Genomic DNA, 24,345 nt, shown 5'->3' with positions numbered 1-24,345 from the left:
AGTGTGCACTCTGTGATGGTTTTGCTTAGTCCTTAATTCCCTTTTATAGCTGTATGACTAGATTTTGTATATCTTTCCATCAAGAATATAATAGGCCAAATCCTGTTTTCATTTGCACCTATGTAAGTCAGTGGAGATACTCTAGATTTACACTGGTGCAACTGAAATTAGACTTTAGCCCATTTAAGGCTAGTTTCAGATTTACTGGTAGGAAAATGCTATATCTGCCATAGGTTTATTATTATGTACAGTATAAGCAGTATAAAGGGGAAAAAAACAGCAGTGTGCCATTTCCACTGATACAGTGATGGGCTCTGAGGCATTTCAGATATAAACTCCTTTCTGTAACTACTAAACCATATAAATTCACAGAGTCCTAAAATATGGCAGAGAGAACCTCAGCTCAGGATTTTTTAAATTATTGTTAATTCATAAAATCTGGGATGGAAGGGGAGACCAGTTAATTTGAGCTGTTGATGCAAACAACAATCAATAAAGACCTTCCAGAGGTTTTGTGGTTTCATATTTGCATTCCCATCAGTCAAAGACCAAAGCTGTCTGAAAAATGGAACTCCATTCTCATGAAAAACTTTGCTTTTTTGAAAAACTGTCCATTTTAAATGAGATAAAATATCAAAATTATGAAATTTTTCATGAGAAGGAATTTCCAGAGAACTTTTGTTTCTGGAGAACCAAAACAGAATTTTTCAGCTTGCCGGCTGCTTTCTTGGCTAATGTGAGGTTTCTTGCACCTTCCTCTAAAGCATCTGGAGCTGGCCACTGCTGGAAACAGAAAACAGAACTAGGTGAAGGATAGGTCTGATCCAGTCTGGCAATTCCTATGTTATTTAAATGCAATTGAAAATGTATTTTTGAAAATGTTTGAGAGGAGGATCCCAAAAGAGGCAATGCCATAACCACAGTGAATTTTGGGCCTACGCTCTAGCACTGAATACTGGTTATCAAGCATTTATCAATACATACTTCTTATGGTAGAAATAGTTTGCCTTGTTCTTTATGTTCTGTTATGCTGGATGATGGGAAGGCTCTGTCAAAGAAAAGGATAGTAAAAAAGGTAAATGAGATACATGCTTTGAGATACAGTAAAAACATCTCAGCTTTAACATTGTCCTCTAGTGAGGTTTTACATGCTGTCTTAAATTATGATACATTAGCCTTGAAAGAAAACACACACACAAATTTTTGTAATACATAGAATATCTTGGAGAATTAAATAATAAAATATGGAACCTTTATTCTTTACAACCCAAAAGTGGCTTTAAAAAATTTAAACATTTACTACATTAAAAACTATAGGCGTAAGTACAAATTTTCCAGTGGAATTTTCCCCATTGTTAAGTAATTTATATCCAGAATAATACAGAGTAATGGCTGAAGTGACGACGAGGTGGTGATGCTCATTGTGTGAAAGATGAGTAATAAAATCATCAGTGTACAAATGAATTTTTAATTGGGTTTTAATCTGTGTATTTAGGGAAGTTATTTCTGTGTGAATTCCACACTGATAATTTTTATCTTGGTGCCACAGCTGCAGTCGCTAATGGCAGATGCCATGGACACCCTTGAAGGAAGAAGTGATAAAGAACGTGTGTGGAATAAAATTCAGAAGGTAAAACTTGCAGCTGAAGGCAGCAGAATACTCTGCTTCTCAGGTAGTGAATGTCCATCTTGGGGCACATTTGTTCCGATGGTGAAAATGAAAGTTGGTGCTATTGCGAGCTCAACCCGTTGTCTTGGCACTTGTTAGTACACAGACAGTTAGCCCCAAATAAGTGTTTGTTTTTGCCTTAATACTCTCATATGTTCAGACTTTGACAGCGTTAACGGCTTCACATGATCATCATCTGTGGAAACAGTTTGAATCTCTTCATTTTGATGATTATTATACTTACCTTCATTCTCCCCCTTTTTAGGATATTCTTTTAACTGTTATTCATTTCAGGTAAAATTCAGCCCAGATCAGAGAACACGCACAAGACTCTGTGTGCTATTTACACCTCACTTAAACCCCACTGAAAAGCTTAAGTGAGGCTTAGGTGGTGTGAGGCTTACAGGGTGTGTAGCGCCTTTCGTGGGATCTCTGCATTTGGTCAATATCGCTCTTAAGGGACTTAAGAAGGGGTTAAATGGTACCTTGGGTCTTGTGCTGACTGTCAGCACTGGGATGAATTTGACCCTATATAATAAATAATGGCCTGCCTGTGAAAAAATAAGGATATCTTATATTGACACAAAGCCTTTTACCCCAAAGCATTTTACGTTTGTACACATACAGCACTGGTTAAATACAGCCACCTCTGAGAAAGGGAATGACAGCACAGGCAAGGGGAAATTTTGCTCGAGGTTCAAAGCATTGCTCTGTTACAGACTGTCATGGGGTCTTCAGTGTCCCAGGCGGACAGATGGGACTTCAGTTTTAAAGATCCCACCTAAATACCCATGCATAGCAAATTGCATCTCTCTTGGACAAATGAAGGGCAGATTACTTGAATTTGAATACTGCCAGGACCTGAACTTGTGGTTCCAGGGAGCTGAGAAGCTAGATTCTGGTCTCAGTCACCTCAGTGCAAACTCTAACCCTAAATCCATTGACTCAATGTAGCATGTACTCCAGAGTTAAACAGGTGTAACTGAGACAAGAACACGTCCCTAGTTATTTCAGAATGCTGACATGCTTCTACATCTGTGCAAAGAATGCAGAGGAATTCGGGCATTGAGAGTTGCATGCTCTCTCAACCCAGCAGAGCTATAGTAGTTTGTGATATCACCAGAATCCCCCAGAAGCCACCATTCCATGGCATTAAATACAGTTTGCTTATTTCCTTATATTCCAGTGATCTGAGTCTGCTTTTGAAATTTCAAAATTTTTAAACAAACAAAAATATTTCTAATTTAAACCAAATACAACAGATGTTTCAAACTGTTCAGATAAATGCTGCCAGAGGAATGTAGAGGGATTTAGTCACTTTCAGAATCAATTATTACAGCTGAAGCCAACTGGGTTCAAATTCCCAGAATATGTTGTGTCTGAATGCAGTTTTAACAAGAAATAATTCATTGTCTAGATGTCAGATCAGTGGCTCATGATGACTTTTTCAAAGTACAGAATTGTTTGCAAAAGGGGATCATTGGGGTTTTTTCAAATGTTTTTCAAAAATACCTAGAGTAATAAAGAGATGCCTTTTTGCCATATTTTATTAGAAGTGATTAAATAAATGCTATAATATTCACAAAATCTCTGCTCTGCAATTGGTATATCTTATGATTATCTCACATCTGCCCACAGGTCCCATGAGATGATATTTGTAATGCTCATACTAATGTTTCCTTTTATAAATAACTAAACATTGGTATAAAATTTAAAAAGAAATACAAACCGCTAGTTGAATGTCCACAAAGATCCGACTGCCTTATGTCTCATTTACAATTACCCCTTCCCCTTAGTTCAAAGGGCCAATATCAGCCTCAGATACAACTTCCATGGACAGCAGTGGGAGAGGTGGGCTCATATCTGCTGGCAGAATTTGGTGCTTTGAGATTATCTCTTTGTATAATTAAGTGTCTCCTGGGGCTACGTCCAGACTACCCGCCGTATCGGCGGGTTAAAATTGATTGCTCGGGGATCGATATATCGCGTCTCATCTAGACGCGATATATCGATCCCCGAGCGCGCTTATATCGATTCCAGAAGTCCATCAACCCCAACGGAGTTGCAGAATCGACAGGGAGAGCCGCGAACATCGATCCCGCGCGGTGAGGACGGGTGAGTAATCCGATCTTAGATATTCAACTTCAGCTACGTTATTCACGTAGCTGAAGTTGCGTATCTAAGATCGATTTCCCCCCGTAGCGTGGACCAGCCCAAAGAGTCCCAGTTTGAGCCACAAGCCTGTGGAATTGTTCTGACTTAGGTACACAGCACTCCAAATCTCTGTTAAACAAATATTACGTTTGTAACATCAAGCACTCAAAGGTAGGAAATACCAAAATTAAGGTTGATTGGGCAACTTTATTATTGGTATTGTGACACTGTCTTTAATTACATGATCACACACATTGGCACCCAGTCCCAGTCTTGCCTCCAGGCTCCTCATTCCAATCTATTCCCTCTAACCCCTCTCCCTTCCACCCTCACTCCCTCCCTGCCCCATGGGTCCAGCTCTTCTCTGTGCAGTTATTTGGCTTTCTCCTCTTCTTCCATGCTGCCAGCCTGTCACCAGAGGGACCACTGAGAGCACAGGAGAAACAGTCTCCCCCCTGCTCTGGATTCTGGTGCCCAGTGTGACCATCTCAGTGATCTGTAGCAACCAGGAGCAGCAATTGCAAACAATTGCATTATATGACCATCCAGTAAAAATTAAGCAATAAGTCTTTCATACAATATGCAAGTGCAAGCTTCAGTTTACATAATTTTTGCTGTCCATTCTATTTCCATATTGCTATATCTCTCTTCTAATTGGTTTATTATCCCTGATCACACACTGATCATGCATGCTGACCAGGCCTTTCACCCCTTGCTCAGTGTAGGGACTCTCCTGTTTTTTCACAATGTGGGAACTTTTTGGTAGTACATTTTGTGCACTCATTGTGCTGATAACTTCCTCTTATCTATGTAATATCCTCCAAGTCTGTACATTCCGTGAACAAAACATCACCTCTGTCCTATACAACACTATTAACGAAGTTCACATAAGGACATATTAGCAAGGCAAACACGCATGTCAAAGACCAGGTCTGGGGTGGACAACCTGAGCCTGAGAAGGAGCCAGAATTTACCAACGTACTTTGGCAAAGAGCCATAGTAATATGTCAGCAGCCTCCCATGAGCTTCCCCCACCCTCCAGGCCCAGCATTTCCCACTCACCAGCAGCCCCGCGGATCAGCGCCTCCCCCTCCCTCTCCGCACCTCCCGATCAGCTATTTTGTGGCATGCAGGAGGCTCGGAGGGGGAGCAGTGAGGGCATGGCAGGATCAGGGGAGGGGGCAAGAAGGGGTGGACTGGGGGCAGGGCCTGTGGCAGAGTCGGGCTGAGCAGTGACCAGCCCCTGGCACATTAGAAAGTTGACACCTGTAGCTCCAGCCCCAGAGTCGGTGCCTATACAAGGAGCCACATATTAACTTCTGAAGAGACACATGGCTCTGGAGCCACAGGTTGGCCACCCATGGACGAGGCCATAGCCAGCAAGCTTAGTATGAATATTACCCTGGCCTATTTAACCCCATTCACTATACGTATCCCATGCTTATGACATTTCCAACAAGCTATGAGGGGATGGCACATGCTCAGTGAAGATAAGCTCTTTGGAGAATTTAGCTGCCGAAGTCTTAACAAGTCTCTACTGAGCATGTGAGAACTAAGATTTTTCAAAGGCTTATAACAGCCAACTATTCATGAGGGTGGCAAAAGGCATATCCCTGAAGGGCATCTCCTGCCAAATTTCAAGTCCCTGCTCCAAAACATGGGCGCAGTAGAGCGTCTCAATGAAACAATTATATTAATTTTGTTAACATGGGCAAACCTACATATTTTTCCCTAATCTAATTCTTGGAAACAGCTAAATTATTTTCACTAAAACTTTCCAGATAAATTCAGTCAAGAGCAGCTACCCAGAATAGAAAACATTTGCCTGAATGGTTAAAGTTTGGCTAAGTTATAAGCAACTGAAAAAAAGTCTTATAGTAAAAAGTCTTGGGCAAACACATATAGAAGCACTGTTTGCTCCACCTATAATACAGAGGCACCATAGAAATGTATTCTAGAACTGTGAAATCTGAAAAAACTAAAGGTAGGGGAGAGTTTTTTCAGAAATGAACACGTAAAGTAAGGAGTCTAATCTGTATTTGGGCACCTGGTTAAATAAACTGATTATCAGAAGTGTGGAGCAACCCCACAGCTCACAATGACTTAAGTAGAAGATTCTGGGTTCTCAGCATTTTTGAAAATCAGGCCACTTATCTAGGCACCTAAATACTGACTTAAGACCTAATCGAATGCCCACTGAAATTAATTCAAGGATTCCCAGACACTTCAACAAGTGCTGGATCATGCTTTAAGTATCCTAACTTTAGACATTCATTTTTGAAAATCTTGGCCAGGGTATTTTTCTCCCTTGTATTGTAATCTTAACATGAACTAGTTCAACCATTAAAACTGAACAGCATATTCTATGGTTGGAAATCGAGCTGTGCGAAATTCAGAATTTCCATTCTGTGGGAAATTCCAACATTGCAAAATTTGTTTTTGTTCTGAATTGTAACAAAAACAAACAAAATTAGAAATTTCCCACAAAACAGAATTTTTGAAACACTTCAGTTCCAGTCAATCAAAATGTTTCATTTTGATATGATTGAAACAGTTTGTTCTGATTTTGACTTGTATGTTATAGTAGATTATAATTTAATAGAAAATTTTTGAATACATTTCTAAACAAAAGATCAAAATGTTCCATTCATATAAGGTTGAAATGTTCCATTTTGACTTTATCAAAACATATTTTATTTGTTTTTTTTTTCCTAAATCAAATTTAATTGAAATCAACATGTTCACATGGAAAGTTTCAATTTCAATGAAACAACATTTTCTGACAGAAAAATCTTTCTGTTCGGAACTTTTTGACTAGCTCTAGTTAGGAATGTTAAAGAGCCCTAATACATAGCTGAGGAGAAGGATTGCATCAGATAATGAAGAGCTGGTGGATGGAGGTTGTACATAGAATACAGTTTGTAATCCATATGTGCTAAGACTTTTTGGAGAGGCTCAAATTTCTCAAAGGGCTATAAATTGCTCAGCCATCACATGACTGATTATGTGGCTTTATGCAGTTACAAGTTAATTAGTTGCCTTTACTGCCGCTGAATTAATTTACATGTTCTGAAATAAGCAGGAGACCATAGTGGAGCTTGTGCAATCAGTTATAAATGCAAAGCTCTTAAAAAATCTGATATCCAGATTGCCACCACTGAAGTTTGGCTTTTCATAGAATCGTAGAAGTGGAAGGGACCTCAAAAAGTCATCTAGTCTAGTCCTCTGCACTCAAGGCAGGACTAAGTATTATCTAGACCATCCCTGCCAGGTGTTTGTCCAACCTGCTCTTAAAAATCCCCAATGATGGAGTTTCCACCACCTCCCTAGGCAATTTATTCCAGTGCTTAGCCACCCTCACAGTTAGGAAGTTTTTTCCTAATGTCCAACCTAAACCTCCCTTGCTGCAATTTAAGCCCATTGCTTCTTGTCCTATCCTCATAGGTTAAGAAGAACAATTTTTCTCCCTCCTCTTTGTAACAACCTTTCATGTACTTGAAAACTTTTATCATGTCCCCTCTCAATCTTCTCTTCTCCAGACTAAACAAACCCAATTTCTTCAATCTTCCCTCATAGGTCATGTTTTCTAGACCTTTAATTATTTTTGTTGCTCTTCTCTGGACTTTCTCCAATTTGTCCACATCTTTCCTGAAATTCAATAGAAGCAGCAGTTGTACCTAACCAAAACACTCAAAATTTTCCTCTGAAGCAGCAGAATTATAGCTGTGCTTATTTTCCAAATGGTTAAAGGGTCTGTCAGAATTCCCTTTGCAAACCGCTATTTTCAGGATTTTATACTTTAAGTCAGCCATAAAAATTCATTCCGGCTGAAACTTGATATACAAGGACCCTCTGAACACATTTCTTTTCTTCCTGCGATAGTACAGAGGGCTTATCAAATGAGTTTCAAATTATTCTGGCCATTTTTAAACTGTAGGAGTGACAAAAACATTAGACTTTGGTGGAGGCAGATGTTTTATGGGATTCTGCTCTTATCCAGTTCATTGATGGCGTTGCCTTTTTTCATTAAATGCTCTGACTGAATTTAGCATTTGGGTTAATTGTTGTTTTAAAGTATTAAAAACAAAGCAAAAATGGCTGAGTAATTTTACTGATAAAAGCAAATGGCTATGTAAAGAGTCTGTCTTTCTCACTATTAATGGGACATGGAGACTTTCACCTGTAGGTCCCTGAATAAAATGTGGCCAGCGTCCCAAGTTGTTAAAATTATTGCTACCTGACAGCTGTTTGAGTTGGAGGCAATATCATTCCATTTCCTGGTGAACAGGTGTCCCACCACAGAATGCTCACTAATCACTGACACTAGTATTCTCAGCAGACAGGCCAAGAAATTAGGTACACAGGAGCTGAAATTCACTTCCCTTCACCCTCAACCCAAAGTCCAAGTACCTGTGATTTGTGCAGGGAAGCGAATGTTGCTGGTGGCAGGTATAAAAATCTCTTCCATGTCCATCTGTCTCCACACCTGCCCCCAAGCTAGAATAGAGGCTGAGACCTCTGCAGATCCCTTCCAGTGCAGGTTGTGGCCACTGGATCCATGTAATCAAGGACCCACTGGGCATGCTTCTGTCCAGTCCCAGGCCAGTTTCCATGTTCCCATGTGGGGCTGACATAGACCCTAGTTCCACCATGTGTAGAAGGTATAGAGTTCTCCTGCATCCCTATTATGCTACTGTTCACCCTCCATGCAGTGAACCCACGGCAATGGTAGTTCTGCAGTGAAGACTTTCTGTGTCATATATTGCTAGATACATTTAACCCACAGAGACCTAACTTTCCTCTCACTCATCAGAGTAATCTCTCCAAGTCAGCATTCAAGTACATTGACTGAGCAGTGTTGAAGAACTTGCACTGTCACTGTCTGGTCTGTGCCTATATTTAAAAATGATCTTCTATCTACCTGCCAGGGACTTGTGTCAGGGTACTGTATCTGATGCAGTCCCTACACTGCTGTAGGTGTTAGTGATGTCATTAAATATTGCAAGGAAACACAGACTTGTGGACTCAGGACCTTTTGAGTAATTGAGGGAGGAATTGATTTTCAGTCATTTCAATATAAGACCAAGTGCATTAATAAAATATCTTTGACTTCCATCTCTCTTTTCTACAGTTTTAAGAAAATCCCATCTTAAACTTGCCAGAGCCTACAAATCATAACTTTTGGGTATTGGGGGTTACAACAGAAAAATTTTGTCTTTTGTTCAAGGCTCTGGGCCAGGACTGTAGTCTGATATATGGTTTATGTATTTATTATATTGATTGCTTAATACTCAGTTATTACTTTGAGGTTTGACAAGTTCTTATCCCAACATCAGGCCCAGTATTATCAAAATTACTGTCCAGTTGGGAACGCCAGTGTGCATGGTTGCAGACTCACAATTTAGGAACCTTTCTATATTTACAATAGTTTATTAATACATTTAGCAAAACACTCTATTCCCAGTTCCCCAAAATTTAAGGGTGACCACTGGGCTGTTTATCTGGGCCAGTCTTCATAGCCTCAACCCTTATCCTAACTGCTGAATCCAATGTCTTACAGGAGACAGGCCTGTAGGTTCCTTGCATAACTGCTAAATAAAATAAATGTTAAAGCTAGCTCTATGGGCTGCAAGACTCAAGAGTCTTATAATCAATTCCCCGCTCTGCCAAAGCTAACCTGTGCAATATTGGTCAAGTCACTTAATTGCTCTGTGCCTTAGTTCCGCCCTGCTGTACTATAAATAAATAAATAAATGACATAGCAATACTTCCCTCCCTTGTGAGAAGAAATACATTCATATTTGTGAGATACCCAGATACTAGAGTAACTGGGGGGGCCTGTAAGTGGATAAACAGACATATTAGAACCTACCAGCTGGCAACTTCCACATCAAAAGGAAGGTACAATAATGCAGCAGGGCTCAACACGGATCATTTTAATCTTCATATGTAATAATGCAAATCTTTCCCTCTCCTCCTTTCAGTTCCCTGGGAATTCAGACAGCTTGTGATTTAATAGGGTCCTTTTAACATCTTTTGAACAACTGAACAATAGACACAAGTTGAGAAATAGACTTCTCTGAACTGCCACATATGAGACACTTCATAAAGCCTTAACATCTGAGTTTACCTCAAGGGCATCACGTATTTTGCGATGTAGCTAAGTTATGGCCGCTGTTTGCTGAGCTCAGTGGAATGACTATTTCATAAATCTGACAGCAGAACAAACACGTAAGAATGAATAAAAGAACAGATGTAACTAACATAAGGATAAATGTATGGGAAAAACTATACTAATGTACGTGAATATGAAACAGAGTAAAATTAGGCTATATTTTTGCCAGGCAAACAGACTGCTGGGTAGCTGATCTTTGCTTCCAGTGCCTATGCCTTTTTCAGCAGCCACTGTTTGATGAACCCCTCTATTTTGCTGACATTCTCTCTTAATTGAAAATTAAACCATGGCAAGGTGGAACAGACGAGACAGTCTTCAGGTCAAGAGTAGGAAACTACAAGGGACACTCTTGGTATCTTGATGGGAGAAAGGACATGTTGAATAGTACTGGATTCTGGATACTACTATACTTACTTGGTGTATATGATGTTGGAAGGTAGAGGTGGGGAAAAAAATGTATGGTAATCTAATCCACTGCCCATTGTTCACATGCAATCTGCTCTGCAATGCTGTATTCTTTTAAAATCCCTGTTCCTAGGTTATCAGGCTTTCAGTGCATTGTAGCAGGAGTTTGCTCAGCTTTTTATAAGCTAGTAGAACAGGGGTAAGCAACCTATAGCATGTGTGCCAATGGTGGCACATGAGCTGATTTTCAGTGGCACTCACACTGCCTGGGTCCTGGCCACCGATCTGGGGGGCTCTGCATTTTAATTTAATTTTAAATTAAGCTTCTTAAACATTTTTAAAACCTTATTTACTTTACATACAACAATAGTTTAGTTATATATTATAGACTTACAGAAAAACACCTTTTAAAAACGTTAAAATGTTTATCACTGGCACACAAAACCTTAAATTAGAGTGAATAAATGAAGACTTGGCACACCACTTCTGAAAGGTTGCGAACCACTGTAGTAGAAGATAAATGGATCCTCCTGTTCCACCCCATTTCTGAGTGTGTCCTGTTTCAAATGGAACCTCCACTGAAACGCCATTCTACTCTGAATAAAGAAGACAAGGATGGTTACAAAAAAGGGTGTGAATTTGACAGGAAAAACAATGGGAATCTAATGGAGAGATTCTCAAAGAGAAACGGGATGTGGACAGCACCAAAAAAGAAAGATGGTTTTAGTAGCATCAGTTTGGCTGGACTGAGTGCAAATGAGATGATTAGCAGAGAATCCAGGGAGCAGAAGGCTGGTGATGGTGGGAGATGACCAAACATGGGCTTAATGATAGGGGAGGCAGAGGCAGCATTTAAATACACTGTAGCTGATGGTTTGTGACAGCAGGGGGAGGGAGGTCTGACTATGACAAGGAAGTTTTGAACCTGGTACCAGGGAGCACAGTGGAATTTTCAAAGGGGTTGCAGAAGTAGAAAATGAGACTCTGTACTGCAGAGTCTCTGCTGATGCAGGATGGGAGTGTTGGAAAGACAAGCAAAGAATTAAACCGGTAAATTCAACAGCATTGTTGTGACAGTAAAAACAAGTCGCGGTCTTCACTTGTATACCTGTATAACCAGCGATGATTATAGAATTTTTGGAGTTTTCAAAACTTCTGGCCCGTAAATCAATCATTGTCTTTGAAATGTAACCCCTTTGGTTCTCTCTCATATACAGAATAGGCAGACGTGAGGAAATGGCAAGAATGCAGTGCTCACAATGTTATCTGAGTATTTTTTATGAATTTGCTGCTCATTTGCCTCATAAAGACATTAAAAGGGTTACATTCACCCCATTAGCTATGCAGAAAAAGAGGCCAAGCATCCAACATCATGTTAGACTGAGGAATAACATCAACTACTGACCTTTTATGTGCCTCCAAATTGCTGATAGGCCAATAATAAAAATCAAAGACATAGGATGTTACTACTGGGGAGCAGAGCAAGTGACTGCCTTGTTGCTACAAATGACTTTTAATATCACTAGTTCCTAATTAATAGAAATGTGGCCTGTTCCCCTATGCATGATGCAGGAAGAGATTGTTCAGGGGAAGAATTTTAAATAATGGTGAAAAATATAGCAATATAGTAGTCTTTGAAACCTTAAAAAACTCCGCTGATTGTGGTCACCAATTCAGTTCCTTTTCCAGTAGGTCACAGGGCACAAGGCATTAAATATTAGAACTAGGCAAAATATTTTGACCAAAATGTTTTTCAGTGAAAATTGCTGATTCGAGTTGAGTTGCACATTTTGTAAATTCACGTTGAGTTCACCAAATTGTTTTGGTTGGAAAAAAAATACCCTAAAAAATCTGAAAAGAATCAAAACCTTTCATTCTGACATTTTCAAAACAATGTTTGATTTCTTCTATTTGAAACAACTTTTCATTTTGAAATTTCCTTCAATTATTTAAAAAACAAAATTAAAAAAAAATCAAAATGAAACATTTCATTCAACCCAAAATATTTTCCCCGACTTCTCAGTTCATTGAAAATTTAATTTTTTTGTTTGTTCATGTCAAGACTATTTGAAATTAATTTTCTTTTTCAGTTTTTCAGAACTGTTAGCAAACAGTCAAACCATTTATGTTTACAGCTGCACTTTCCATTGCACTTTCCCTATAACTAGGGATTGGCACTGATGTTTTGGGCTAACATTTCCTCAGCGCTTGCTGTCATGAAGAGTCCTGTGCATAAACTCCATGCTTAGCTGCTGCCCTGCACAACAGAGGTAGCATCCTTTGCCCAGTCGGGTATGCATATGGAACCCAATCCTGCAAATTCTTACTACCAAGCATTAGGCTTACTTCTATGAGAAATACCATGAGTCATCAAGACTACTTGTAATAGTAAGCAGTATGCTTGATAGGGAGTGTTTGCAGGATAGTTTATGAAGTGAAATTGGATTGTTCAAGCTGTCAGGCACTTGGTAAATGTAATCTATCATTATTATTATTCACACTCTCATTGCGAAACAGTCCTCTTCCCCCACCTACTTTTAGCACCAAATTAATGCTAACATGCCAACTGTCCTATTTCCTATCAGTGCATACTGAACCGTTTTTCAGTGATTCACTAATTCAGTCCTTTAAGAAGGAACTGTGTGACAGAGCTGTCTGTCACTTAACATGCCTGTTTCATTAAAGAATGGCAATGCAGCTGAACCAGATGTGTGCAAAATAAGAAAGAGAAACATTGTATTTATCTTCTGCATCAGCATCCAAAATTGTGGCCACTCCTGGAAGTTGGTCCAAGGAACAAATTGCACAATCTTTTAGACGAAGTTGTCAAACAATTGTAAGCAAGTGTTTTGGATCTGGACACAGTAGTTATAAGTATTGCGTATGTCACACTTCAGGGCAACTGCACCTGTATTCCCCCTAAGTGGTCAGCAAGGCACCTACACGTAGGCTCCTGGCTCTTCAGCCATCACTGCTTCTGGGTTTTTCCAAGCTGTACCGTTTCCTGTCTGCACTGTGAATTCCTCAGCAAGTCAGGCTGCCTAAGCAGGCCTGCTTTGCTTTCTTCTCATAAGAACATAACATAAGAACATGAGAATGGCCACATGGGGTCAGACCAAAAGTCCCTGTAGCCCAGAATCCTGTCTTCCGACAGTGGCCAAAGCCAGGTGCCCCAGAGGGAATTAACAGAAGAGGTAATCATCAAGTGATCCATCCTCCATGAATTTATCTAGTTCTTTTTTTTAACCCTGTTATAGTGTTGGCCTTCACAACATCCTCTGGCAAGGCAGCCCCTCAGAGGCTATAAATAAACTACCATACAGCTTTTTCCTAAGCAAGCACATCAATTGTTAAGGTGAAAGCATTACAGAGAAAACATATCTAAAACACACATGTTAATAAGCTCACCAGAAATCACCCCAACTCCAGTAGGGGCTTTTATAGGAGTTAGTCCTAATTGCACCACGGGGGTTTTCTGTGGTTACAAGTTCATCACACCTTTTTCCCAGAACAAGAACACGCTGAATCTATAACTCACTCTTTTAGTTTGGACCTCTGATCTTGTCCTTGCATAACAGGTGATCAGCAGACACAGGTCCCCTCCTCAGGACAAATCTTCAAAAAGCTGAGTTCTTGCATAACCAGAGAAGTACATTTGCATTTACTTCCCCTTAGTGATTTCCTGGGAAACCTACTGAACTTTAAAGTTAATTCTTGTCTGATGCATTGTTTCAAATAGTTCTTTTGAAGCTCATAGCACTCCCAGGGTTTATATTAGTCATGTCACCCCCACCTAGAGACATTTTGCATACAATCCAACAGTGATACATAAACATTTGCATTTTTCATACAATGAACTCCCAAGATACTTAAATTTAATTCAGTAAGGTAACAATTCAGAAAGGTTTAATTTAATTCAGTAAGGTTTATTGTATTTCAATAAGGTTTGTCCAGGACATTGCAGCATATAGCCATATCTGTCATAGTGCGTTACTGTGCTGTCCCCAAAAAAGAGCATTCTTGTTGCAGCTATGCACCTCAAACATGCACAGCCAGATGTACTACAGGAAGGAAAATCATGCATTTCTATGGCCAGAGTTTCTCCCAGGTAACGAGCACCCTTTGCTCCCAGAACCTGTGCAAACCAGATCACTTACTTTTTAAATAAAATCTGCAAAGATTTCTGCTCATCACTTTTACTGGCTATTCCTCTCAGCTCTTACTCCTGTGCTTCATATATAAATCTCACTAGCCTCTCTCTAAGACCCCTTTCTATAGAGTTTTACTGTCTATCTTCATTACACTGAGGTGCTGTAGAAGCTGGATAAGCCTGAATGTAAAATAAAGGTATGAAGGAGGAAGATTTGAGACGACGTTTAAAGGCAGCATATTGCCTCCTAATACCAGTGGTTCCTAAGGAATAGAAATAAATACAAATGTTTTAAGATTTATTTTGCCAGTACATGTAATTTATGGCTCTTAGATAAGATTTTCAAGAGTAGATGCACCACTTAGGGTTAGATTTCTGAAGGCATTTAAGCACCTAGAGATGCAGATAGATGCCGCAGCACTTTTGATAATCGCACTAGATACCTAAGTCCCATTGATATCAGTGAGAGAGAGGCCCTGTGAGGTACTTTTGAAAATGCCAATAGGCACCTAGGTATATTTAAAGGTCTGGCCCCCACCAGGGGCCTAATTCCCATTAATTTGTTCAATGGCATTTAGGCAACTGGGAAACTGGGACATAGGCTCCTGAGTGACTTAGGTGCTTTTGAAAACTTTACCATGGCTTGTTACATATCTAGCTAATTTTTCTCCAAATAAAGTAAATACTTTTCCTCTACTGGTTTGCCCTCATGGAATATTGCCTCCTGCATCTTCTGCTTTTGCAAAGCCTTTGATCTGCTTTAGCAGCTATCATGGCGGATGGTAGATATTCCTGCTCAGATCGGTGAAGTTGTCATGCTGCCCTTTTAAAAGGTACGTGTGCATTCTGGCAATTTTGTGACCAAAACTGCTTTCCTGAGTACTGGATAAATCAACATCTTCCTGGCAATCATAGAACCATAGGGTGAGAAGGGACCGCAAGGGCCATCTCGTCTAACCCCCTGCCAAGATGAAGGCTTTTTTGGGTCTAAACCATCCAAACCAGATGGCTATCCAACCTCCTTTTGTAAACCTCCAGTGAAGGAGCTTCCACAACCTCCTTAGGCAGTCTGCTCCATTGGCCTCCTGTTCTTACAGTGAAGTTTTTCCTGATATTTAATCTAAATCTGCTGTAATGTAGTTTGAACCCACTGCCTCTTGGCCTGCCCTTTCTGGCAAGAGAGAACAACTTTTCTCCATCCTTTTTATATCAGCCTTTCAAGTATCTGAAGACAGCTATCATGTTCCCCCTTAATCTCCTCTTTTCCAAACTAAACATACCCAGTTCCTTCAGCCTTTGCTCCTATGGCTTGCAGTCTCTCCATTCAAACTTTGTCACTCTCCTGTGGATCCTTTCCAGTTTTGCTGCATCCTTTCTATACATTGGTGACCAGAACTGGACACAGCTGAGGCCTAACCAGCACTAAGTAGAGCGGTACTATCAGTGCCTGTGCATTGCATGCTATGCCTCTGTTAATGCAACCTAAAATTGCATTTGCTTTTTTTGCAGTAGCATCACATGTTGAGGTTGTGATCCACCACAACACCCAGCTCCTTCTCAGCAGTGCCGTTGCCAAGCCAGTTATCCCCCATTCTGTATTTGTGCATTTGGTTTTTCTTAGCTATATGTAGTATTTGTCTTTGTTGAATTTCCTTGTGTTGTCTATTGCCCAGTTCTCCAATTTAGCAAGATCCCATCCTCCAAAGTGTTTGCAACCCCACCACTAACTTTATGTCATCTGCAGATTTCATCAGTATGCTCTCTATTCCTACATCCAGTCATTAATAAAGATGTTAAATAACAACAGACCCAGAACAGATCACTATGGAACACCCAATTGAGACCTCCTTCCAATCTAACATCATTCTGTTAATAGCTACTCTTTGCTTGTGTTTGTTTAACTAATTATGTATTCACTTAATGGTAGTTCCACCGAGTCCATATTTCTCCAGCTTACTTATCAGACTCTCATGTGGGACTGTGTCAAAAGCATTGCTAAAGTCCAGATATATTATGTCTAGCACATTCCCACATCCACCAAACCCGTTACCCTGTCAAAGAAGAAAATCTCTGATCATCGATGTCTGTTCCTCAGGGCAATCCCTCTGCAGCAATTATATGTAACTAACAAGTTTAGTGACATCTGTGAGTCTTCAGGACTTGGATGAAAACAACCTGGACTATGGATTATAGCTATATAATACATCTTGGGCCCTATCATCCTGTTTGGTGTATGTTGTGTGTTTAAGGAAGACTATGCAAAGTGTCCTTGTCCCAAAGAAGCATAGCTCTGTGTGCATAAAAACTCCATGCAGTTGGGCTCTCTTTGAGAATACTAGTAATGTATATGTGAAGCAAGCACTACCAGAAGAGGAAAAAGTAGTCTTTCAAAAAAAAAAACATGGCCATGCTGAAAGAGTCTGTGCCACATGGTGTCCCTTTCCCTGCTCCAGTGAAGTTAGTATCATAGATTATTAGGGTTGGAAGGGACCTCAGGAGATCATTTAATCTATCTCTCTACTCAAAGCAGGACCAATCCTCAGACAGATTTTTACCCCAGATCCCTAAATGGCCCCATCCAGGATTGAACTCACAACCCTGGGTTTGAGCAGGCCAATGCGCAAACCACTGAGCTAAGTTGCATATCAAAAGCACATGAGAGACTTAGGATGTCTCTGGCAGCTCCACACCCAGTTACTGTGTGCTCACGGGACTGTGGAGTTAAAAGGATGGGTGAGTTCTGAGTGCAGGCAGCCACATGAGACACCAGGAGAGTCTGGCCGTAGTAATAAGGGCACCATGGCCAAACAGATGCAACATCATTCTTATCCCTCTTATGGTCTCTCCAGATAAATCAGCATAATAACTGGAATGTTCATGATCCACCTGCTAATGGTATTCAAGACACACGGAGTGACTGTAGCAGGGACTATACAGGTCTCTCACATACATGAGGTAGACCTATATAGTGGCACTTGGTGGCTAAGTGTAGATATCCAAAACTAGCCATTACAAGGTATAAGTAAGGTGGGCACAGCTGGCCCATGTGCAGCCAATTATATCTCCCCTCTCTCTAAGCAAACAAGCTGCCCCAGAGAATAGGCTTGAACCAGGGACCAGCAGAGTGATGTACCGAGAATCCGTTACAACTCCCTAAGGGGGGGACTTTCCCAGCTGATGCGCAACATTGACAGTTGTCTCCTGCATTTCCATTCACTGTCACTGACCCACCTTACCCCTCTCTGCTGGCGAGCCTCAAGCTATTTGCAGGCTATTATTGGTAAAATAGGTAGGGTCAGGACTGAAAATACCTTTATTCACTTCAGACAAGCATATATTGTTCCTTATCTTTGTATGGAGCTCTATTTAATGTCACTTTCAAGAATGCAATGAAATGTTTCTGAATCAAACTCCCAGCTAAAGTAAAAACCATATATTCTTCTTGACTGACAAGAACTTCTGCAGTTCAGTCTTCAAATAAATCATGTTCTGTTATCAAAGTACCCCATATTGGCATTGCAGCCTGGCATTTACTATATTAAATAAATGTGCTGAAAGTATTTAACCATTTACAATTTCTGCACAGTTTTGTACAATAATGTAACAGCGTTTTAGTTAAATGTGAGCTGTTTGCCTTTGTAGTTAAATGAACCATAGACCATCGCCTTTTCTGTTGTGAATTCAGAATGAACACATAGTGCAGAGTAATTGAGTTGTAGCCCGTCTGGTCATTTAGAGTGCATTAATTATACCTTTCATCTTTTTCAAGATGTGTGAGAATGGAAGTGCCTTTATGTGTGGCCCTGAAAAAAGGCAGGCATGGAGCTTCCATCATTCCATTTATGTTCACTTTATTTAAAAAAAAAAAAAAAAGGAGGGCGGGGGGAGTGAGAAAAAGGAAATCCTTCAGGTACGTGGTTGTGTCCCAGCAAAAATGAGAAGAGAAGGTAGTTTCTGATCAGTGGAACGCCAGGCCTGTGGATTATTGGTTTGATGGCACACCCTGTCCTGTACCCAGCTTTGAAGTTTTCCCCATCCTTTTCTCTGTCAGTGCCATTTAGGTGCCCCCTGCCTGGGTGTTAACAGCCCTGACCAGTTTTTGTGCTGTTCGGTTTTGTCGTGTGGTACCAATATTCACTGTAAGCTATGTGCATGCAGAGCTGCACAGTGACCTTGTAACTACCATGCAGGTCACCCGGCTGGGAATGTGGCCGGCATCCAGGTCCCGCTCTGCAGGCCAGGTCCTCCACCTACCAAAACTAGGGTGACTCCTGTCTGCACTGGGGACTGGGAAACAGGACAGACCCGAGGCTTGCCAACAAGGAGAGGGTAAAAAGTAGAGTGAGGACTGCAGGTGGCTAGTGGCTGGTTATTCTGTATCTCAAAGGTGGCAACTGTAATCAACTCAAAATGTCCAAAATAAGAAGTTCACAGCATTACAGGTGGGCAAATTAGCCTTTAACATCCCATTTATTGTTTTCTGTCCATAATAAGACATGTACTTGCAGTATATCATTTAGTCACTAGTTATCTCCATGTGAAGTACAAAGTTCCATATAGGGTGCGGGCTCTGGTAAACAAGGGAAACAAAACTCAAACTCAAGTTGGGTGGAAGCCTCTTTGCAACTTTTTTCTTTAATAAAGGCCTCCTCTTGAAGGACTCTGATTCCCCATATCCTGGCATTCACAGTCTTAATCCCTTTGCAGTATAATTTTGCCACATTCTCACAGTCCTACTTCCCATTTTTAAAACCTCCCCAACTCTGGATCCATTCTTTATTTCTTCTGTATCTCTTTCACCCTCTCTTCGCCCAGATTATCAGTCCATCTGTATTTTCTACCTCTTTGTCTTTTCTTTATCTCTTTTCCTCAGTTTGGCCTCTGTTGCTTTTCACTATATCTGTAAATTCCCCAGGACCTTATATATTGCTGCCATTGTATTCCTTCGTGCAGAATTATAGACCAGCATCTGAGGGTACATCTACAAGGCAACTAGACCCCTGTGGCTGGCCCATGCCATCCAGTTCAGGCTGCAGGGCTATTTCATTGCTGTGTTGATGTCTGGGCTCTGCCTAGAGCTGGGGTTCTAGTCCCCAATGAGGTGAGAGGGTCCCACAGCTTCATTCCAGCCCAAGCCCGGAAGTCTACATAGCAATGAAGCAGCCCCACAGCCTGAGTCTGACTGAGCTGGCACACACAAGCCACAGGTTTTTCTTGGCTGTGTAGAAAGACCCTAAGAGAATTACACGTAAAACCAGCAGAACTCCATTGACTTCCTTAGTAGAAACTCCTTATGGCTACAAAGAAACGTGTATACATGTGAATCCCTCAGAAACTGATACTGTTGTCTTCCTGAGGCTGCAAACAACGTAAGTTAAATTAGTTGTGAGATGGGCATAGACTTCCTTGTGCATCTCAATAAGGTATTAGCTATGAAACTTAATTAGGATAACTTACATGCAACATTGTAGTAGATAATGTATGTATCCCAGGATCCCAAACTGCCTCTCGTGCCTTTCTCAATATCAAATGCCCCAGCATTCCACTATCCAGCTACCAAGACCTCCAACTTCTACACCTGACAACTTCTCCAGTGTGTTGTCAATATAAGACTCTGAAGCACAAGAGAAAATTTATGGGTGGCATAATATAAATTGAATTTAATATCAAGTTAAATAATACAAGAAATACAGCAAAGAGTTCTGTGGCATCTTATAGACTAACAAATGTTGTGAATACCCACTTCATCAATATTCACCCACGAAAGCTCATGCTCCAATTCATTTGTTAATCTATAAGGTGCCACAGAACTCTTTGCGGCTTTTACAGATCCTGACTAACACAGCTACCCCTCTGATATTTGACAAGAAATACACTGCACTATCAGTTAATATTTCATTCCATTAAAAACTTCAATTTTTATATTTAACCAGAGCCGCCACAGCACTTGCAGTCTGCCATGCAGCTGTGCTGCAAAATGGAGGGAATTTTACTGCAGAATTTAGGTCTAGCTTGCTACAATGTATATATGCCATTGTTTCTTCCATCTCTCCCCTCGTTCTCTTTGTTTTCCCTTCTGCAATGTCTTTCCCCTGTTTCCTCTGTCTATTGGGACCTGTCTGTAGTGACCCAGTGAGAAGAAACAGAGCCAAGTACAACCTGCGATTAGGAACTGAAAGGGAAGAGCTGCGAGCCACCTCAGTGAAAGGCCCATTCCTGTCACTGGCCCAAATAACATGAATATAGGCTGCATTCTGCTGTTTGGAAGCTTATCCAGAGCAGAAATGGTTTCTGCTGCCACTGTACGGCTGAGACACAGGTATGGTGGGAGCATCTGCTTGCAGAGTGTGGGGAGGTGCCATTTGTGGAAGCAACACAGCAAAGCATAAGTAGCAATACAAGTTGTCTGGTCAATCAATGAAAATGGGCCTCCTGGACTCTCAGGTCACCAAGTACGTCAGAATGTGCACCCTAGCACAGGGCCATCCAAGACACTGTACATTTGGATGCATAGGTTAAGTACATCTCTTGCAAACAGGGAAGGCATTAAGGGACATCACTGTTTGGGCTCCCATGATGTCAAAGGCTTCTTGTATAGGACAATCCTAATTGGCCTAGTCCAGGCACTGACTTCACGGTGGAACGTGCAGCATCTCTGTAAAGTGTACAGTGTTTTTTTGCCCCCGCTATGGAAGCTGAAAGGCTGATCCACTGGGCATAGGACCAGGCCTGAAATGAATCACACAAGAATCACTAACATAATTTACTAGTGTCAGGTCTATGACCAAATCCTGCAGGTCTTGACTTCAGTGGTAGTGTTGCCTGAGTAAGGACTGAAGGACTTAGTGCTATCACTGCAGGATTTGCCCTTGTCAGTAGTAGGCTATCAGCAATTGTCATGGTTTGGCTATAATTATTTCTAACATTTTCTCTACAGCAGCCATGAAACGCCCGCTCTGTGACAGTAACCTCTTTCGTGCCACCTTCTGACTATAGCCCTTCAACGTGACAGCTATATGCTCCATTTACTATGCCTCCAATTTACCTTTTGAAATGACATGTGCAATGTAAAAACCATGAATATGCACTACTGAACGGTGCCACCACCTAACAGCCATTCTAAACTAGCCCCCACTGCTTGTCATGCTGTCAAAGGACAGTATTTTCTATGTGTCCATGTGCTAATTTAAATCTTGCTCTGGCTCAGGGCTGTACATTTTAATTGTAAGTCATCTATGATTTGAATGCCATCACTGCTGTGCAAATAACATCATCAGCTCATCAACTGTGGTAGTAGCACAGCTGTTATATAAGTAACGGTTAGTCCTCCACCCCTTGCTATGCCATTTTGGGCGCAGGGCTCTTGCTCTGAGAGATGTGTTATAAATATAAAATGCATCCAATAGTAGACACGTTGTGATTTGATCTATGAAAATAATCCAGGGATTTCTGGGGACATTATAAACCATGGAATCAGTGCTGCACTGGTTTATTACGTCTCAAGAACCGAGAGGAGAAACCCCTCATCACCACCACTCCCCATAACCTGTTTTGGACAAGGTTTAGAAAATGCTGGCATGAAGGGGAAACAATGGGAGCCATGGCCCCCAAGGTGTTTTCTTGGCCAAAATAAAAGAGTGATTTCATTAAAAAAATGAAGTTGCCTTTTAATCTAACCTTGGGTGGGAGGCTGGTCTTGCAGCTAAAGCATGGGATTGTGGAAGTCAAGTCCCATCTCTGCTGCACCTTCCTATGGGATATTGGGTAGGCCATTTCATACCTAGGAGCCATTGGGGGTCAGAGAGGGTTGGCTTTTTTAAAATGGGGATAATAATGTTTCCGTTCACACACTCATTATTTCTTTAGACTGGCCTGTAAGCTCTTCGGGGCAGAAACCATCACGCGCTCGCTTGTTACAGTCCTGGTGTGCACCTGTAGATGCTACTGTGCCAGAGCGCTCAGCCACACGTGGATGAAATGCCACAACTGAACACGAACCAGGTTTCCTAGGCTAGCTGGGAAAATATACCCATGCAGAAGTTTCAAGTGGCTCTCTAGCAAGGTGCTGGCTATAAGTGCCCCACTGAAAAGCTGTACACTGCGGCGGGGGGAGGGGTTCCCAAAAGTCAGAGGCTGTACTGAGGGCCTTCTACAGCAAAAGCCTGAGAGGGACAGTGTAGGAAAAACCCTGAGTCACTGTGCATGACCTGCATTAGCTTTACATGCACCAACCACCATGGCCCCCCATGTATGCATACGCACCAGGCACAACCAGGGCGTAGTGGAGCTGCTTAGAGATGAAGATCAGGAGCCCAGTAACAGCCGCTGCCTCACTGATATTATAGGCATGTGCAAGCAGAACCTGGCCCCAATCTGTGAGTATAGTAGTAAGCCGCGCTCAGCTTAGTTTGTAGTCGGCTGTACTGTTATGACAAAAGCAATGCTCCACTGAATGTGTGTCAGTCTGATAGATTAAGCCTTTTTTTTTTTTTTAAGTATGCATCTTAGAATGCAATTGGAAGCTTGCTTCTCTAGATGCTTATAGAAATAGGGCACTATGAAATGAGTTTGTATGTAATTAAGTGCAAACTCATCAAAAGCCTGTTCCCCTTATGAGAATGCAGCCCATTTCAGAGCATGCAATGGAGCTGAATAAACCTAACCGATGGGTATGGAGAACCATATAAATACGTATGCGTCAGTATTTACAGAACACCTGTAGCCAGCCGCATTTTGTATATGCTGTTTTAGATTGTTTTAAAGCTGGTGTTGACAGGAAAAAAGTGTGTGTATCTGAATGTGCCATTTATTAGAATAATTTTGATTTTATTCTAGGAGGAGACTGATGGTATCGTCAGGAATTATTGTTTTGCATCCTTTAGTCTTTTACTATCCTCTGGTGAATGATATTTCATGGGAAAATGTATTTATTCAGAACTTCATTTAGATTTAATAGAAAAATGACTCTTGCCATGGCAATGTGGACTACTCATTTTTCTCCCTGGGCTGACTTTCAGCATATAAATGCCAGCCGCCTCTGTTCTCTTTTGTCATTCTTTCCTTATCAGAAAAATTTGCTTGAGATTAATTTCCTCATCATGCCTTCTTTTAGAGGGACTGTTTTTCAATGCCATTAAAAGACAGGGCTGTGATAAATTCCTATTTCCAGTGTGCAGAACCCAGTGAAAAAGATGGTTACTCACCTTTGTAACTGTTGTTCTTCGAGATGTGTTGCTCATATCCATTCCAGTTAGGTGTGCGTGCGCTGCGTGCATGTTCCTCAGAAGACTTTTTACCCTAGCAACACTCGGTGGGTCGGCTGGGCGCCCCCTGGAGTGGCGCCGCCATGGTGCCGGATATATACCCCTGCCGACCCAACAGGCCCTCAGTTCCTTCTTGCCGGCTACTCCGACAGTGGGGAAGGAGGGTGGGTGTGGAATGGATATGAGCAACACATCTCGAAGAACAACAGTTTCAAAGGTGAGTAACCGTCTTTTCTTCTTCGAGTGATTGCTCATATCCATTCCAGTTAGGTGATTCCCAAGCCTTACCTAGGCGGTGGGGTCGGAGTGAGATGTGGCTGAATGCAAAACTGCTGAGCCAAAGGCTGCATCATCTCTGGACTGTTGAACCAGAGCATAATGCGAAGCAAAGGTGTGGACCGAGGACCAGGTAGCTGCACGACATATCTCCTGGATAGGTACACGAGCCAGGAAGGCGGCAGATGAAGCCTGAGCTCTGGTAGAATGCGCAGCGATGTGGCTTGGGGAAATATGAGCCAAATCATAACAA

The 24,345-nt window shown here is 41.3% G+C and overlaps 1 protein-coding gene across 1 annotated transcript in view; it reads left to right on the top strand.

Annotated features, from left to right (window-relative positions):
- The window catches only part of SPATA16 (spermatogenesis associated 16), a 117,019-nt gene that overhangs the window by 90,486 nt on the left and 2,188 nt on the right, over positions 1-24,345 (top strand). Inside the window, exon 9 of the mRNA XM_050965971.1 lies at positions 1,550-1,630. Within this exon, the coding sequence (XP_050821928.1) occupies positions 1,550-1,630 (81 nt within the window). The remainder of the gene's footprint in view (positions 1-1,549; positions 1,631-24,345) is intronic.

This window comes from Gopherus flavomarginatus, chromosome 8, assembly GCF_025201925.1.
Source record: "Gopherus flavomarginatus isolate rGopFla2 chromosome 8, rGopFla2.mat.asm, whole genome shotgun sequence".
In the NCBI taxonomy this organism is placed as follows: Eukaryota; Metazoa; Chordata; order Testudines; family Testudinidae; genus Gopherus; species Gopherus flavomarginatus.
Note: the sequence above shows the minus strand (reverse complement) of the source record. Positions and strands in the feature narration are given on the sequence as shown.